Raw genomic sequence first — 19,740 nt, 5'->3', positions numbered from 1 at the left:
CTCTGAGTGCGGCAGTACCTACCTAAGTTACGAATAAAGGCAATGCCCTCATCTTATCTTCTAATAGGTACCCGGATCGCATGCTAAACAGTCAGAGTTACATTGTAAATTGTACCTAATTACATAATTATCTGGATTTGAACAACTATACCCCTCTCTCTAACTCCTACTCTAACCCTTTAGGTATTAAAATTTGTCGTACGTCTTACAAAGAAATTATTTGAAAATTGAACCCAAGTAGCATTATTAGTATATTAGGTGTGTCGTTCAACTGTCTATCAATCCCTGACCTACCCAACCGTTCTCTTAGTCTGCGGTTCCTCTATCCTTTCCTTAAAAGGTCGTTTCTATTTGATTAACCTAATTAGGTAAGTTAACCCCAGCACGTCTTACCGTTACAGTAAACCACATGTCACGTTGTAACTACCTAGGGACCTCACAAAGTAGGTAATCATTAAACGGACGGGATTGTCTATTGAGCTTAAATGCGCAATTAGGTAGTCGAACGAAATTTATCACTGGGTACTTCTACTGATTTTTGGTCAATAGAAAGGTTCTGAAGAAGTGTGGGTTGAAGTTATGTATTAGCTATCTATATTGGTATGATCTCTGGATCTTTGAAACTGATATCTTCTACCGACGTGGTAGCTGGTAGGCTAGCAAATGCGAAGATTAGTTGATATTACTAACGGCAAACTCCTCATGCAATGACGTCTCGTTCTTAGTCCAACAACGGATAAATACTCTCGGGCTACGGACTTTTGATGTTGATAGATATAATCTCTAATAGATAATGACATACTGTTTTCTGATTGATGTTCATCATCATCCACAACCTATAAGCGGCCACTGCTAACCAAAGGCCTCTTCTCCACGAAGAAGGTTTGAGCATTGATCACCACGCTTGCTTATTGCGGATTGGAATGATTGATGTTATACCATTTAAATTCATTAATGAATTGCTTTTATATGGTAAAAGGGAACCAAACAACAACTTCCAAAGGCTATAAATAAGACTTTCAGAAGTTTTACAACCAACTATTGGATTCCGGCACTTAGATCAATTACCATTGCGATTGGGCCAAGGTCCGTGTATTTAGATTTATAGCTTGCTCCTCCATAACTATAAATCTATACACATAAAACTATAGTTTCCGAGTAGCTACTGACGAGTTACAGTAAGTATAAAATAACAAAATGGTTTGCAATAAAAATAAAGCTAGCATTTAAAAGTGGATAGTGTTGTGACTATAAGTAATATTTTTAATATTTATGTTGCTGGTATTTATGGCTGAATTGTTATAGCTTTTTATAATGTAAGTATTAGAAGTAGGTAATAAATAATAACTAGTAACAAATCATTACTTTTACTACGAAAATATTCATCCTTGCTTATGAAAAACGGGCATTCGATAACTCTATTCTTCTAAAAAAAATAGTTAAGTTTACTCTATAAACCTTCTCCCTATCCCTTGTCACATAGACGATTTATCGTGACTATCAAGCACGAAGTTCAGTTCTCTGCCTACCCCTTTGGGGATAAAAGGCGTGACGTTGCGTTGCGAGTTAACGAGTATCTGATGTCTGTCCAGGTGTTCCTAAAATTTGCTCATGTCTACAAATATATGTATATTTTTAATTTACTCGTGTTTTCCTACTTAATACATAGGTAGGTACTGTAGATAGGAAAGTCCAATGTCCAGTGTTAGGTAAGTGCTTAAACTATTTTGTTGCCAACTTTACCGGATTTTTATGTTTGTAATGTCATTTCTATTAATATACCTAACTGTTGCATTTCTATTATGTGTAATTTATAAAGGATTTTGAGGACATAATAATATTAGTAATAATTAAATCTTCGTATAACTGCACACGTGTGTTTGTTTTTTTTTCACGTCAACACGGAGCATTTTTTTATGATCGTTTATATGGCTTAACGTGTTTGCTAAGTCCATACAACACCATTTTTAAAATGATCAAGCAGATCTGTCTTCAACTGTATTTCTTTCGTCACTTTCAACAGTTAGCAACACTAAACTAAACCTACCTACTGCCATAGGTCACTAACTCTATGACATTAGGTATCTTATCTAACTACCATGTGTTAGCAGTATAATACGAGTTCTACCTACTTATTACACCTACATCAAAAACGTGGTAAGCATAATAATGTTCATATTAGTATAAAATCTACTTCTCGCCCACTTGAACTGTCTAATCGGATCATGGTAAGAGTACATGCACCAATAGCTTGGTGACTAGGTACCTAATACATTATTCATAAGCACTTGTCTTTAATTAGAGATCACGATTCAATTACAGGTCCTTACCTCCTGAGTGGCGTATCATAGTTCTCTGATGAGGAACTGGTTGAAGTCGATGTATCACTCCTACTCGAGTTCAAGTGGTTTACATGTGTAACAGCGTAAACTTGACAGCTCGCACTCTTCCTCAATGGCCCAGGCTTTTTGGACCCCGCCATTGCACTATGCACCATAACACTATGAAATAAAAACTGTTTTTGCACTCAACATCCAGTAATGTAAAGCACTATCCGCACACTTTGAAATCAGTTTTAAAACTAAGAATTTGTTGACTGTATCAATGGATAACAGTCGCACATGAAAATTTTGTCACTCGCGTCTAAATTTAAAACTGAGATGTACAGATTGGCTCGACGCACGCGGCGGCGTTCAGTATTGCAAACTGACTTGACTCATCATACAATTAGATCAGTCGAAAAACGCCCAATTCATCTTTACTGCCGCACATTACTGGAATTCATAAACATTTTACGTAAGCCTGTACAGACGTATAGTGAAATCTTGACGTTGAATAAGATTTAGGTATCTATTCTCTAGCAGAATGCTTATCTATAGATACCTACCCACATTGATCTCAGGGTCAGATGAAATATTAATATTCTTTTGTTTTAAACTGAATAAATGGTTTCACTCCCATACTTGTTATTTTACTGTCTTGTCTTGCTAAATTGTTCGCCGGTCAGTCGATTGATTGATCTGTTATTTACATATCTAAGATTATTATCGTTACATATTAATTTTCCCAATGACCCAATTGGCGTTACTGCAATGTCCGACACATGTGCTCAGGGTCACTGATTCGTTTTCATGATCATGGGTTCGTAGTTTGTTCAACACATTTTCTTTTTTAGAATACGATATTATCTGATGTGAAAATAAATATTTCATGTTATTATTGCGCTAATGCTGACCGTAAGGTTCATCCGTAAATTAATACTACTTTGTAAAATCTAAGTCTAGTAATATCTCGAAACTCTTTTCAAATATTAGTTCCCTATTACAGATGACCAATGACCATTTATTAAGAACTGCCGTTAATTTAAAGAATAAAACAAAAAATGTCTTAACCGTTAAAATATTCTTTATTAACATCTAGCTAGAACCAACTTAAAGTTAGAACAAACACATAATTTATAGGTATAGCTATAGCTAAAGAACATTTTGTAGTCTTGTAACAATAGCTGTATTTTAACAGGACAATTTAATTTTTCTGGAGTATTTATACAACTATGAACACTTATTACTTTATTATATTTATATAAACACAATTGCCGCCAAGATTGTATATACTGTAGTAGAAAAATAAAAGGAGAATCTGTTTGAAAAGTTGTAATCAATTTATTATGCAGCCGTTTCAGCTATAAAATAATAAGGCCCACAAACACGGAAGCCACCTAATTTATAAAAAGAAAATAAGATGACTGCTTAGTATTTGATACTAAAATTAATGTAGTTGACCAAAATACTATAAATAAACGTTATGTGACATTACATTTGATCAATAACAACTGGTACTGGCATTTAGCCATACAGATATGACTATTCCAAGTACCTAAAGATCCCTTATACATAAAATAATATTGAAGTTTATATAATAAATAAATAAAATTTTAATACATAATATTCAATAACTGCTTTCATTTATTATGTTTACGGCTTAATATGTTACGCTTACCGCGTCGTTTATCGAGCAACGTTGCTAATGACTATGAGCCCTAAGCGTGGTTTGAAACTAGTCGAGTATCATCGATAAACCGTTACGCGAGGAAGCAATAAAACTCAATTCATTTATCATGTATTAGACAAATATAAAAACAGCTGTTATGTATTTAAGTTTATATAATTTCTTTTAACTGTTTGGTGAACACAACATTTTGTTGTCAATACTTTTGTGAAGTATGACCATTTACAGCAAATCTGTAATTTGCTGAATATTTTAATTGCCATATTGAAAACTATCGTTAAAACCGATAAACAGAGATATAATATTAAATAAATAAATAAACAACCAAGGTAAATGTAATGTACACGAATAAATATTAACTAAGTAAAAATCACCTTTTAATGAATTTTGATAATGAGGAACTTAAGTACTAACTTAGAGCTTATAAATGTGTATAAGTTTTTACTGATTTAAGTAGCGAAAAATACTAAGCAAACATAATTGGATTAAAATGCGCATGATAATATATTTTTATAGTATGTAGGTTTCATACAATTTATACATTGATACCAGAGGCATAAGACAAATTACAGACCGTATTCATACCGACAATATTTTATATTATATTTATTTTCTTAGTTTTCGCTACCCAGATCAACCTAATAATATTGCAAATGGAACATTTTCATGTACAAAAAGTACTTTGGCAGCACAATTAATATTAGCAACCGTTTGTAAAAGGAATAATAATAACGTCAATAAACTCCACAAAAACAAATTTGACACTTTATAGAAAATAACTTGTTGACTAACTACGGGAATATCTTCTTCATTATTACATTAATAATAAATTCTTCTTAATAGTACGGTCTTCTTGGGTTATTCTGAAACAAAAATACAATTTTAAACACTATTCATTAAGCTATGACAAGGATCGTTAACTGCCGATTTTAATCCTAAATATCAGGATCAATCTCAACTGAAAGATTTTAGATAAAAACATTTTTTAAAATCGGTAGTAAGTGATCAAACACAATAATTTTATAGTGTGTATGGTGTGGCTCGACCGGCTGATACCACGGTCTTACAGAAAACCAACGTAAAACAACGGTTGTGTTGTGTTTCGTTGTGTGAGTGAATCAAACGAACCCCGCTTCCCAATCTTCGATTCCCCAAAATCCCTTAAATTCCTATCCCCAAAAGGCCGGCAAAGCACTACAAGTGCATTGCCTCTGGTGTTTCGGGTGTCTATGGTCGGCGGCGATTGCTTACCATCACGTGATCCGTCAGCTAATTTACCATAAGAATAAATTTTGGCCAACATCACAACATCAATAATCTGTGACAGTCCACTGCCTACATTCTGGCCCTCTCTTCATAAAAGGGTTTGCTTATAATCTCCACATTTGGCAAACAGGTTAGATGTCGCATATCAGTAATAAGGGAAAATATGTGCAGCGGACATTTTGGCAAACATCCTTGATACACTGTCAGTTTGTTTTGCATTGTGAACTCACGTTTTTGCGTGGGAGGAAGGAAACAAATCGGGATTAAAGCACGTGAATGCCCATAACAACATACTTATTAATTAAATGATTATTTTTATACACGGTTTATAGTAAGGGCTATTGTCGTATATGGATTAGTTTGATGTAACAGTAGGTACTTTTAGGCATTTAATTTCCGTGTCATGGTAGACTATCTCGTTTATTAGCCTAGCAAAGGGTCTTTGAGGTTCCCGGATGGGGTAAATTAAGTCATGGTAAAAGCAAGGGACTGGATTTATAGCCGGTTATTTAGAACTAATAGCATAACGGGTAAAATGTTAGTGTTACATTTAATATATGAACCTCTACCGGCCTCTTCGGAGTTTTTTTTTATAATAACTACGCAAGTTTAAGAAAAGGTCGCAAGTTATAAATATAAACACCAATTAATACTGAATAATGGAACTGCGCAGTCAATTATCGCGTTTGATAAAAACAAAATACTTAAAAGAAAAGACACAAAAACTAAAGACTAACAAAGTATTCAAATACTATTCAGTAACTTTACATAAATTTTCAATGTGAATACATTACAAACATTTTGTAGAATTTTCTACTCCTTGAAGTTCATTGAACTTAAAAAACTTCAATAATTTCAATAGTTATGCTATACCCGGTGTGTAGTCAGTTCCAATTACACGGGAATCATAATGTAAGTGGTAAGAGTTAATGTTTCAGTACTTATAGGCGCCTCTACCTACCCCATCGGGAATTTTTGATGGTATAAGCCGGTAAACGAGCAGATGGATCACCTGGTGGTAAGTAATCGCCGCCGCCAATGGACACTCGAAGCACCAGAGGCGTTACAATTGTGTTGCCGGCCTTTTGGGGGTTGTTGGGGAATCAGGGATTCGGATGATTGGAGAGGGAGATAATTGGTCCTCCGGTAACCTCACTCGCACAACGAAACACAACGCAATCGTTGTTTCACGTCGGTTTTCTGTGAGGCGGTGGTATCGCTCCGGTGGAGCTGGCCCATTCGTGGCGAAGCATGGCTTTCCCACATTTAGAAGAAGTTACATTATGTGTCAATAATGAAGACTTACCAATGGATTAGGTCTAAACCTATAGGCGAGCATCATTCGTTTCCGATAGGCGTCAAATTCATCGTCTTCCGCTGATACCACGTCTGATGTTGACGCTCCCAGACCGAGGTTGGCTACGGGCTGATTGGCTCTGAATAACAAATGGATATAATCAATGTACATAGAGAATCTCTAATATTAAACTATTCAGAATTTTCATCACACTTCACTCCAATTTTATAAATGTAAGTTTGTTTGGATGTTTTGCCCGTCAATCACGCTAAAACTACTGTATGAATTTTGATGAATTTAGGTTTTGGATACTTTTTATCCACGAGAACGCGGGCGAAACCGCTGACAGAAGCTAGTTTAATATAAAAATAATTGAAAGCGAAAAAGTGAGTAAAGAGAAAATGATAATAAAGAATCTATTTTTAATTTTAAGTGATATCTTATTATTATTTTCAAATGAACTACGCTGAAACTTATCTAGCTACCTACGTGCTTCGAAAACTAAAAACAACATGACCTAAACACAATTTAGAGCCAGATAATTCTGTAGATAGTTAAAGAGAGATTTAATTCTCAGAACTACTAATAAGTAAATTAGCTTACATGTCATCAGATACTTAATATTAATTTATTCACAATCCATACCAAGCATTCGACAAAAACACCTACATTTCAAGTTTTATAACATGATATGTGACGTCAATCATCTTACAATTTAGAACATACATTCTTGGAATTCCAAACAAAAAATGTGGAGGTAAAAACTAATTGACTGGATCAACAGGTTCTTTTAAGAGAAGTACATACGCATTTGTTTAATAAGAACAAAATAATTATCATGTTTTCGATTTCAATATACACATAGTTTCTAAAAGTATATTCATAGTTGAATTCTACTAAATTATATTATGAGGATATAAGTTTTTAAACTGACATGGTCACTAACACTATCTTTAGAACTTGATACGAGATATTTACCGTGTTTATTTATGTATATGAGTTTCCGATATTCCGGCATACACTCATAGACATAAATAAACATGGTAAATATCCCGTCTCAAGTTCTAATGATAGTGTAAATGAGAATCTATTAAACATATTTAAATGAAATACGCGTAGCCTGAACTAACGCATACTAAAGAACGAACATAGGTACGGGACTTATGTAACCTCAATATCCTTCACTATAAGGTTCAAAATGGTACTCACTTGTTAATAGGTTCAACGATACCAGAGCCTTCAGCGCCGAGACCCTGTCCTTCAGTCCAACCTAGTTTTTGTAGCATTTTGAAACCTATGGACAAATAAGGATTATTTTTAATCAACAACATTGATTCCATTTCTGAAAATCATACATGATATACATCAGTATTAATTAGTCAAATCTGGTTGAAACACAAAACTGTTGGGAATCCTAATATTTTACGCAGTTCAAATGTAAACAAATGCGTCATATAATATCTACGAAATAACTATTTCCGTATAAGATATCTATCTAAACAAAACAAAATATACTATCTTATTTATCAGATCTCATCTCATCAGCTCAATCCTTTATTCTATCATTGCTCATCTAATCATTTCAAGATATAAACGACAGTATTAAAGATTTTCCTACAAATTTGTAACATATTTAGGATATTATCAGTCTGTGTCATCAGTATGTAAACCTCGTTCAATTACTGGACGACATCCAACATGCAAGCAATGAAACAAATTCGTAGAACGATGATGCTTTCCGAATACTCGACCGATTATTTTCATGTTAAATTCGGAAGAGGAAATGACCTTAAATATAGGGAATTATATCGGATTTTGGTACAGGTTAGTTTTATAGTAAACATGAGATTATAGGATATTTTAATAAAGTCAAAGTAAAATCATTTATTCCAATAAATCCATAAATAGGTCCTTTTGAAATTAAAATGGATGCTTTTAAAGGTAAATAATTCCGTATAAGCTGCGTAGTAAATACCATCAAAAACAAACACTGTCACGCTTAAATTCAACTAGGATTGGCAAAAACAACGAAATGTCAATTCTTATCTCTTTCGTCTCATTTACATTCATTAATCTTAGTAAGAATATTCCTTAGTCGTAATTAAACGTCTCCAGTCTGATTAAGATATAAATGTAGAACATAAAGTATTAAGAATCTACAGTTTTCTTTATCTAATAAACACATAAAGTTCCGAATTACAATATACTCCAAAGTCGTAGTACATTTTCATCAATAACAAAATCATTAGCCAATATTACGTTTCATTTATTACATATAATTACATGTGCAAGTAAATTCATTGGCAATTGCTACAATCTCCGGAATGAGGACCAAAACCCATTAAACATTGTAACTGCGACATAACTTGACATTGCAATGTCTATAAATAGTATAGACAATAGGAGATGCCAAAATATTCGACATCTTACACATAGTGAAAATATGTTCGTAGTACAAGTTACGACATAGGAAAATGCAAAAGGACCAAAGCATTAGGTACTATTCTGTCTCTAAGACAAGTGATTACACATTATGGGATTCTTCGACTCTACGTTAGAGTTAAGTATTATTGGCAATTTCTTATTTTTGCAGTGTTTGCAGTAAAAGTAAACTCGTATTTATTCAAATGAAGCTGATAAATGTGATAAGTGAGCGTTCTAGAGCTCAACGTTTTGGAAAAATTATATTTTTTTTAGACCAAAGTCAGGTCAAAGTTGTTAGTATAAAGGACGCTGTTGAATCACTGGGTTAAAATCGAATTTGATTGACTCAAACTCATTAATTTTACACTACGCTTTAGCCTTCTGCGGCTATTTCTGTCGAGGAAAACGTACTGTAATATTTAGGCGCACTCACCGACATTGTCTTCCTTCAACTTGAATTCTTTGTAGTCACTCAAATCTGGCTCCTTGCCACTTTTGAATGCTGAATATTTTTCCATGAACCTGCAAGATAGCCTTTATTAATAACAATGTACGGCAGAATACTCTTAATGTACACATTAATTTGAAAAGTGCTATGTAGTCTTGCGTTTGTTGTTTATTTACAAATATTTCACATCGATTTTGGCCTAAGTATAACTAGTGGCACCCAAGTGGGATCGTAGGAGAAATTGGCATAAAATCACAAAGTAATTCAATAGCCAAACATTAATTATTGTATTTAATGCAATATTTACAAATTACTACACCGAAAACGGGTTATTTGCATGGTGAAGCAATGAACATGGTCTTGAAAATACCGAATGAATCGTCAAAAATTCTACATTTCTAGAACATTCATGTTCAAAAAATACTTGCTTAAAGCAACAAACAAAGCAGACTAAACATAAAAACAGAATTAAACAGCATTAATATATTTTAACAGTGAACAAGAAACGCGTAAATTGTGTTTATAAACAATAACTTACTTTCTTAGTTCCTCTGGCGGTAAGAAATCGCCAATGTGATGTTTTCCAGCTGCCTGTTTTGTTAGTTCATCCGCCCACTTCTCTGTTGCATTCATTTCTTTTGCTCTTAACCTATTAAACAAGATTGAAGCATTTAGAACAAGGTTATTCATTGTTAATGTGTTTTGTCAGTTATGTTATTGATTGTAATGTATGAATCGCCATTTTACAGATACAATTTAATACATACTTCTCTTTCTAGATACTACAACTAACATCTTTATTTTCCGAAAAGATGAACAAAGAACTTATAACCTGTTATGGTATAAGTTGCATAGGAGATACAGGGTTGTATATCTTTAGACAACAATATAATTTAAAAAATATATAATGTGAATGTAATATTCACATTTTAATGATCAAAGTTGGATCGGGATTAAAACAAAGATGTGGAGAACAAAAGGGTATTCTTTATGAGCTTTTTTGAACGTTATTTATTTATTTTTCACCAGATGCCCCAGATGAAAGAGAACTGTCACTGCATCTCTTTGTTTCTCCACGATTAAAAGATATGTTCTTTTAATTTTACGAGAGTATAACGCTTATGTAGCCATATGGAAATATCTTAAACGAATCATTTGATTAACTCAAAGAAGTAAACCATACGATATTTTAGTTAATTTGCCATTGATATTCACAGAGCTTTACTTACACAACAGACATAATGATTTGGTTAAATAATGATAATTTTGTTTTTGTTTTTTTAAATAATGATGATGATTTTAAATCATTATTTATATTGTGTAAGTAAAGTAAACTTATTAATTTTAATTACAGATTTAAAACATTAACAACATCGTGACTGCATTCCTTTGGATATGTATTAATTGAAAGAGGTATGTTCAAAACACGATGCACGTGGCGCCACCTGTTGCATTTCAGTATAACTGAGACGCTATTACCCGTGCCAAAAATGCACTTTATATTAATGTAGTTATTTGTTTGAACAATTGATATGTTTACTCGGTCAAAAATTAATTGCTCCGACTTGTCAATTAATTAAATATTTTAAAATACATCACCACACACCATTGGAGCGATTTCCTAAACAATTATGCGAGTAAGTTATATGCATAAAGCAAGTACAAAGAGGATATGCCATTAAATGGTTGTGCACTGTGACACAAAAATCAGCCCTGCCCATTGACAATATAAGTTAAAAGGTGTAGATAGGTTACAAGTGGTGAGAAAGTGGTGAAAAACGTTTTTCGTAATATGGAACTGCTAGATGGAAAATAGAGAGAGGCGTGGTTTGTAACGTTCAAACGTCACGCATTATCTTAATGGGAAATTCAGTTATGACGTCTCCTCATTGTATTTGTTCGATAGTTGTATGTTAATATTACCTTTCTTCTACATAGGCGATGAAAGTATTTGCAAATAATACAATATTTTATTTATAATTGTATAACACTTACTTATGTTCCCAGGTACCTTCGGCTGTGTCCTCATCGCTGTCATATTCATACTTATACTTGCCCGCAGCGGCCAGACGTTCCACCTCTTGCCGTTTCTTTAACATGTCCTGTTGAAATAGATGCAATTAAGATACTATTTTTGTAGATCATAGGCTGGAAGATCACCAAGTAATTGCGCTCTTTGTGGAGTAGGGATGGGGTGTATATCTATACTTAATATATAAAGCTGATGAGTTTGTTTGAACGTGTTAAGCGCTAATCTCCGTAATTACTGGTACAAATGGTTTTTTTTTTGTGTTCAAAAGTCTATTTTTACATAATCAGAAAGTTGAAAAATCACGGTTTACTCGCATATATGGAGAAAAGCTCTACTAGTTTCGAGTCACAAAGGGACTCTTCATCATAAGCAGGGTGCGCAAACACCGCGACGTCCATTAATATAATCCGTTTCTCCATTAATATACGTGAGACCAAACCGCGATTTTTCAACTTTTTGATTGTGTAAAAATAGACTCCAACACAAAAAAAATTATTCAATTTGCACCAGCAGCTCAGCGCATTCAAACTCTTGAGCTCTATATATTAAGTCAATTTAACAAACATTACCTGATATAAAAGGTTAAGTTTGAAGTTATCCTCACACTTCTTCCAGTCCTCAGCACTGAGATTGGTAGTACCATAATTTGTCAAAGCATACTGCATCAGAGCCTGGTTGTTGCGGTTCACTGTACTCAGTTTTATGCCTTCCTCATCTATTTTAGCTAATTTTGCTCCTATAAAACAGTAAATATTCGTTATTATAAGATGATAAAAGGAATTCTAAGAAGAAAAAAGAAATATGGTATGAAAAACTAGATAATGAAGTATCAGTCGGATGATGATCACAAGTTAGATGTCAGATGTCATCAGAAGTCAGATGATGAATAAAAATTTAGTTTTATGAAGAAAGCTTTTATAGCTGTTTTCAGTTCAGTTATTCTAATAATAGATATTTTTGTACATAAATATATTTTTTTTTAAGTTTTTCTGATTGTTCAATATGATAAAGTATACAGTAAATAACAAAATTGATAGCTAATGTACCATAGTCACCAGAGCCTCAAGCCAAATGCCAGTTAGTGTTTGTCTACAAAACATCATTCTGCATACATTGAGTTTTCTACACTCTCGGTAAACATGTGCTAAAGTGGCATTTGGCTACAGGCTCAGATTACAAAAACTTTAAGCTAAAGGGCAGTTTTCTAACTCTTCCTTTAAAATAACAATCGTTAATTTACCTGGCACCATAGGTGGTAGCGGGGCCACAACTCCTGGTGGTTTAATATCGGCTGCGGGAGGATCATCACTCCATCTGGATTTCTTCTTCTTCTTTCTTTCCCTCTTGCTATCAGATTCCTCATCACTCTGAGAACTGGCTTGTTCCCGTTTATAGGATTGACCGAAGCCAAAACCTTCTTTAGTACTGTAAACATTACTTTAAAACATTAAATTGTGTTTAACATGGTTGTAATGGGAACTAACGTTTTCATGCCCAGTACCCTACCATAAGTTTGCTTTACGTTTAAAGTAATCGAAACGAGAGCACGTTAGGCGCTGTGATTCGCCGGCGGCAACCAAACTATTGCTTTAGACGTAATCCTAACTCGTACTAAGGTACAGTACAGATAACGCTTATGTAGCATATGGTCTTATTTGTCCAATCACTATTGTTGTCAAAAAATTATTGTCCAATCCTTTCTGACATTAGGATATTCTCTATTGGACAAAGAAGCCATTGCGCTACATTAACGCCATCTGCTGCTGGTTAGCACGTTACTAACGTTAGACCCCATTAAGGCAATACAAGTAATGCAAAGCAAGGTAATGTGCGATTAACTACAAGGATATAAAAACCAAGGACTATGTTTTTATGTGTGATGCATAATATATAAATATTCCAACCTGTTTGGCTACATGTTGACCTATTATAGCTGAAGGTCAGTTACGACATGAAGCAGTTTCGCTTTATACATGATTTAATAAAAATATTTATCACAGATTACAATAAATATATATAGAGTTAGAATATTCATCACTTACCTATCCCGGCTATCATCTTTATTGTTAAATCTGTAATCATCATTACTGTCATCATCTTCCAAACTGAACTCTGGTTCATATTTGTCCTCAGGCTTCACTTCAGGTTTCTTGTCACCTCTTTCACTCCTGATCTTAGTAACTAGATCTCTAAACGCCTTATACTCGTTCGAATTAGTGTTGTGAAGGAACCTGCAATGATTCGCATAGTACAATCATCTTATGTAAAGGGTAAAGAACAACAAAGGATGCGTTTGTGTTAGGTTTTATTCAACCTGAAAATACTGTTATGGAACAACTTGCTCAAGTAAGTGTTTTATCGTGTTACGATCAATAAAAGCTGGTGTTCCATCACAGTCGTTGCGACAATAATGTATGTAAATAAAAAAAGAATACAGCACGTATCCTCCTGCTGGGGATCAAAGTGGCTACAGTGGCATTACCACAAATTTTGGTCTTGTGAGTGAATTGCTTTCAGGACATTTTCCCAGTGGTCGCCGTTGCAGGCGACTTCGCTGGCGGCTCGCAGGACTGACGGCGGCAACGAATCTGCAGAGAGAACTGCACACCACGAGTCAACATATTGTCTGGAGATCACGACGACGAAGAACCGGGGCGACTATTTATCTTACTACCGCGGCTTTAGGTAAAGGTTGGGTGACGTCACGATACCTAAGCGAACTCATGTCATTATCGTTGAACCTACTAATACGTTGTATAGATTAGCTTCTACTCATTAGGTACATCCCACTAAGTAAATCGTTTTATAATTGCAACTTAAATGTAGTATCAATCATTATAATGCCTCATAAGCAAGTAATCAGCCAATGACTAAGCTTAAAGTGCATCCAGATCAGAGGAATTTCGCTTCTAACTCGTGATCAGCGCCTTCGTCCGATCCAGATGCACCTTTACGCATTTTTGGGAGCAAATTATTAAAGACGGCATAGCAACGAAAATATCTAGTAAATAAACAAAAAAAAAATCTTACTTTTAAAATATAGTCATTTAGGCATTGTGAACGTTCACCCAACATTTACCGTGTTTCCTATCATTAAATAAATTGTCGCTTACTCTTTGCAAAGGTTGCCAAATGGCAACATTGCATGCAAATTCTGATATTTAGATATGAAATATGTACCTACATTAAATCGCTTAAAATACGATCATTCTATGCAAAATTCAGAACTAATCAGGCTTTGTTTATAATAATAGCGAAATATAGTTGAAAAATCGGTTTTTTGTCCTCACGATATGGAAACATGCAAAACTACGATACTTTATCGATTAACATAGAATACTAAATATCAGAAAACAATTTAAGTTAAATATTTATTGCGTGGCCTTTGCATTTGTACAACATATTACAGAAAGATGGTCTTACTTTACGTAAGTAAAGGTATGAAAATAAATCAATATTAATGAAAGCTGCCTATTAAATTTCAAAGATAATAATTATTAAAGTTTCAAATTCTTCATATAGAAGTTATAAGACCAGTTTTTCCAATACATGTTGTACCAATAAGTTTATAGTACAAAGGCATTTAATACACAGAAATAATGGTAGGTTTTTACCTTGCGATGGTTTAAATGGAGGTCCAGAGTTGTCCATATCTTTAGGATTTCCCAAAAGTCCAAGTGGCATAGGCGGAGGTAGCGACATTCCATCTGGTTTCATCGGTGGACCATCCATGGATTTTGAATCAGGGTGGTGCATGTTTGGAGGCATCGAATTAGGAGGCATAAATGGAGGCATTGGAGGACCATTTCCATTACCAAAGTTTGGAGGACCATTCGGCCCGAAAGGTGGACGGCCGCCCATGAAGGGCATATTGTTATTCATAGAATTAGGAGGCATCATTGAATTAGGCGGACCATTTGGACCCATCATATTAGGGAAAGGTGGACCAAAGAATGGAGGCATAGGACCATTTGGCCCTGGGCCACCAGGACCCATGTTGGGACCACACATGTTAGGCGGCATTGGACCACAGGGCCCTGGGCCATTTGGACCCATGAAATTAGGCGGCATAGGAAAGTTAGGAGGACCACCCATAAATGGAGGCATAGGGCCACCAGGGGGCATTGGAGGCATAGGGCCCCTAGGCCCCATCATCGGCCCTGGCCCCATACCTGGTCGGGGACCCATGTTAGGCCCTGGACCCATATTTGGACCATGCCCCATATTAGGTCCTGGTCCATTACCTCCAGGGCCCATATTGGGGCCAGGACCCATGCCAGGCCCAGGGCCCATATTAGGGCCAGGTCCCATATTAGGGCCGGGGCCCATGTTTGGCCCAGGCCCCATCCCAGGGCCAGGTCCAGGGCCCATTAGGCTAGGACCCATAATGCCAGGTGGCATTGGCCCTGGTCCCATTGGTCCAGGTCCCATATTAGGACCCATTTCATTACTAGAATCAGGATCTTCATCAGACTTAGATCCTAGAAGCCATTGGTTACGGTCAGAATCTAAAGATTGACTATTAGGTGGCATAACAGGGATTTGCATAAGGGGTGGGATGTTATGAGGATTTTTGTTGTCCACAAGCTTCTTTCTGTCTTCCACAACTGGTGTAATAGGACTGTGGGGGCGAGGACGACCCCTGTCATTCCATCTATGATGTTTCGGCCTGGAAATTTAAAATGAGAAATTACAAACTTTTTCTTTGGAAACAATATGATAATATAATAAAACTTAACCACATTTACCTTTGTCCTCTATCTCCAGACTTGCGTCTCTCATCAATGCCTTGCCCATAATGTTCTCTGTCATATGAATCATCAGCAGAGGATTGGTCTTTACTCTCATGCTTAACTGATGGCTTCGATTCATCATCACTTTGATGTTTATCCTGTTCTTCTTTCTCCTGCTTGTCTTGCTTTTGCTTTTCAAGCAAGGCCTTGAACTGGTTCATGAAGCTGCCATCATTGGAGAATATGTTGACCGAGCCCTTATCATCTTTTTGGGTGGGACTGGAAGTATATCACAAGTTGTTTTATAGAAAAGTCTATGAATTTTGGTTGTTTAGTAGCTTGATTTAGGATCAAATTCCTATAAAAATATTCAGAGAAAACTAGCTTGTGTGGTTTTATATAATATTTTCATACAGAAAGAAACCTGTACAAATAACATGCCCGTTCCGGCAAGTAGATCGAGAGAATGTTTTACTTTCAATAGTTGATTAGCTGTTTTTTAACTTGTTGGTTCTACATCACTGACTTCATACATTGAATAAGCAACATTGCATTGTTGGCTGACTCGCTGGAGTCAATGGTTAGCAACACAATAGATAACCAATGCACATACATAATATTTGTATTTAGCTATAATCAATATGCATAAGAGTTGGCTGATTAGTTTCGAGTACCTGTGCACTTGCATATTTCACGCTGATAATGAAATTGGTACTAAATATTATATAAGAATTGAATTTTTTATTAGTTCCGTCCATGAATAATGTAGGTTTTAAAGAGTATTTTACATTCAATATTCTTAATATAATTTTATTATTGGGTACTGACTGGAAAATTCTTTTCAAATATATATCTTTAAAACTTGGACCTCATAATGTTAAGGATTCATAATAATTGGTAGTCAATGATTAGCTATTGTAATCATTCCTCACCTAAAACTTACTACTGGATGTAAATGGAGGAGAGATGGCCAAAACTAAGAATAGTGAATACTGAAGAAAGCTTTTGCCAAGAGGAACACGAAGGTTGATAGCTATCTAGTAACTCAAACAGTCATTAAATTCAAATCTTTCACCTAAAGAGTTTGTTATGGGCAATAAAAATAAATAATAAATCTGTCTCCGCCCGCTTACCACAGTAAAAATTTTACTGAAGGTAAGGTTATAATAGATAAAACTGATGTTGAATGCTATTATTTAACTGCATTCCAATTAAAACACATACAATTTAATACTAGTTTGATGACTTCAAGGTTTAGAGGCATGGTATTTTATTAAATAGCATAGTTTGTAGAAATTTTACAAGGTTGAGTAGGTATATAATAAAGCCAAGATCCATCATTATGTTGAAAAAACTAAATAATAATTAAAGCAATGTAATTCCAATAACCTTAGGTGTATTGTGATTATTTGTGTGATGATCACAATTAGGGATTGCAATCCGGTCCGGCGGATCCGGTAATCCGGCGGATCCGGCGTGTTTTTGGACCTACCGGATCCGGCGAGTCGGCGCCGGATCCGGTGGCGGATCCGGTAAAGCAAAAAATACGCGAACGCGATCGAAAAAGAAACAGATTATGAGAAAATACTTAAAAAAGAAATTACTGCGTATGAAGTAGGAGTAAAAGGAAAACACATTTCGCTGATCTACAGTTACTTGATGGCGATTTGGCCAACCAGTGTTGAGGCAGAAAGGGCCTTTTCTGCCGCAGGTTATATTTGTAGTGCCATCAGAAGCAGACTAGGAGAGAGTACAATAAACACTATTTGTTTTCTTAGATCGTTTTTTCAGGCACAAAATAATTTTCATTTGAATTTTGCATTGCAAAAAATAAATGCTTCTTGTTTTGTTTCTTAGGATTATGAACTGAAGTTGTTGATTTTATAAGTACAAATTTAAAAGACTGTTTTGTTATATAACTGTGTAGATTATTAATAAGAGTTTAATAGTATTATTATTACTTAAGTACTTTCAGATACTTACATAAATGGGTACATCAATAAGTGAGAGTCAGACTGATTAATTTATTATTAAAAATAGTTTTATAATTTGATTTAGTACAAATAGTACCAAAAATTACAATTAATACCGAAAAAATAATTAAAAGTGATTTTATTTTCCATAAATACGTATTTTATTTTCTTTTATACATTATTATCAAAACTAAAAACCACTAAATACTAGGCCCTAAGTAACTTTAAAATCCGGCCGGATCCGGACGGATCCGGCCGGATTAGCATCAATCCGGTGAAATCCGGCCGGATTGAAAATGATACCGGATTGCAATCCCTAATCACAATAGACTATGAAGTGTGGCGATTTCCGTGGTCTTATTGATTTTAACTACTATTCATTATACCAACGCGAATGAAAACAAGTTCATGAAAATGTTACGATGTACGAACATATAATTGGATTGACTAAATAAGACTTACTTTGATAGTTTTGCTTGAGCGGCAAGCGCCGCAGCCTGCTTTTGGGCCTCCAATTTGGCCTGTATCTCCATTTTCTTCCTCTCTATAATCTGCTCTTGTTTCGACATTTGAGCCCATCTTGTGCTAAGAGCTGATTTGTTTTTATTATCTTTAAAGTGAATCATTGTATTTGCTTGATTTTGTTAAACAGAAAAAGGGAAAACGTATTGATACTAAAATACAATACACCAACTTTGGCTAGTCGTCGCGGTTCGCTCGCTTTAGCACTTGCACGAACTTCATACCAGTCACCAGCACAGCAAGCACAGATTAAATAAAAATTCTGAAATAGTCATTTTTGATAGTGTTGTGCCTTGGCAAAAGTGACTATTTATGTATGTACTTACTATCTACTTACCTATTTTGTTAACGATATAGATTAACAAATTAACTATTTAATGATTCCATTATATCTAATTACAGTTATTATACTAGTGAAAATATGGATTAAAAATATAAATAAACATTTTTTAATATTTTAGACTCTGGGCTTTTGAGCTTCATTTTAGCAGGAATATCGTGGTGGTTCGATAGGGTTCTAAACCCATCCACGGAAACCAATGTGCGTATGTTACTACTGCAGTATTATAACATCAATAACATCTTCCTTGTAACTTGAGAGATTTTGGATTCAATTCTCGGGTCGGGGCCAGGATAAGAATTTTTGGTGCTTTCAAAAATTCTCAGTATTAAAACTAGCGGTGTTTTTTTTAACGTTCGTTGCCTCACAGGATTAAATTAACGCCTCTGTGGCGTCTCATCGTCATGACTCTGTTCAGGAATCGAACCTGAGACACATTGCCCAGCTGAATACAGGCTCACACATTACATAAGTCTCGTAACATAACTGGTGAAATGTTGATATTAGGTACATTGCTTAAAGTAGGTATTTGTATATCACCCCTTCCCTCTTCCCCCATCCCCCTAGGGGATCAAAAGGCGTGATCTTATGAAAAAGGGCCAAGTATATAATTTGCGCACTCGCAAAACTTTTAAATTGGTTTTTTATTTGTAGATAGATTACTTTGTTCTCTTGAGTAATACGTAGGTAATTTACA

General features: G+C 34.9%; 2 protein-coding genes across 3 annotated transcripts in view; both read right to left on the bottom strand.

Moving 5' to 3' along the window:
- LOC118274238 (GRAM domain-containing protein 2A) overlaps positions 1-2,507 on the bottom strand; it is a 73,143-nt gene extending 70,636 nt beyond the window's left edge. For both annotated transcript variants that reach the window (XM_035591668.2, XM_035591669.2), the window contains exon 1: positions 2,331-2,507. In XM_035591668.2, the coding sequence (XP_035447561.2) occupies positions 2,331-2,497 (167 nt within the window). In that variant the 5' untranslated portion in view covers positions 2,498-2,507. The remainder of the gene's footprint in view (positions 1-2,330) is intronic.
- Positions 2,508-3,385: 878 nt separating this feature from the next.
- On the bottom strand, positions 3,386-18,946 carry LOC118274237 (arginine-glutamic acid dipeptide repeats protein). Its single transcript, XM_035591667.2, has 13 exons — positions 18,644-18,946; positions 16,224-16,487; positions 15,090-16,144; positions 13,958-14,075; positions 13,518-13,706; positions 12,716-12,900; positions 12,045-12,211; positions 11,439-11,545; positions 9,982-10,092; positions 9,429-9,517; positions 7,781-7,865; positions 6,581-6,710; positions 3,386-4,871 (listed from the first exon to the last, which is right to left on the bottom strand). The coding sequence occupies exons 1-13, from the start codon at positions 18,805-18,807 to the stop codon at positions 4,845-4,847; spliced, it is 2,691 nt and encodes an 896-aa protein (XP_035447560.2). The 5' UTR covers positions 18,808-18,946; the 3' UTR covers positions 3,386-4,844.
- Positions 18,947-19,740: the final 794 nt, after the last annotated feature.

Source organism: Spodoptera frugiperda, chromosome 3 (genome assembly GCF_023101765.2).
Source record: "Spodoptera frugiperda isolate SF20-4 chromosome 3, AGI-APGP_CSIRO_Sfru_2.0, whole genome shotgun sequence".
In the NCBI taxonomy this organism is placed as follows: Eukaryota; Metazoa; Arthropoda; class Insecta; order Lepidoptera; family Noctuidae; genus Spodoptera; species Spodoptera frugiperda.
This window is presented reverse-complemented; position numbering and strand designations above follow the sequence as displayed.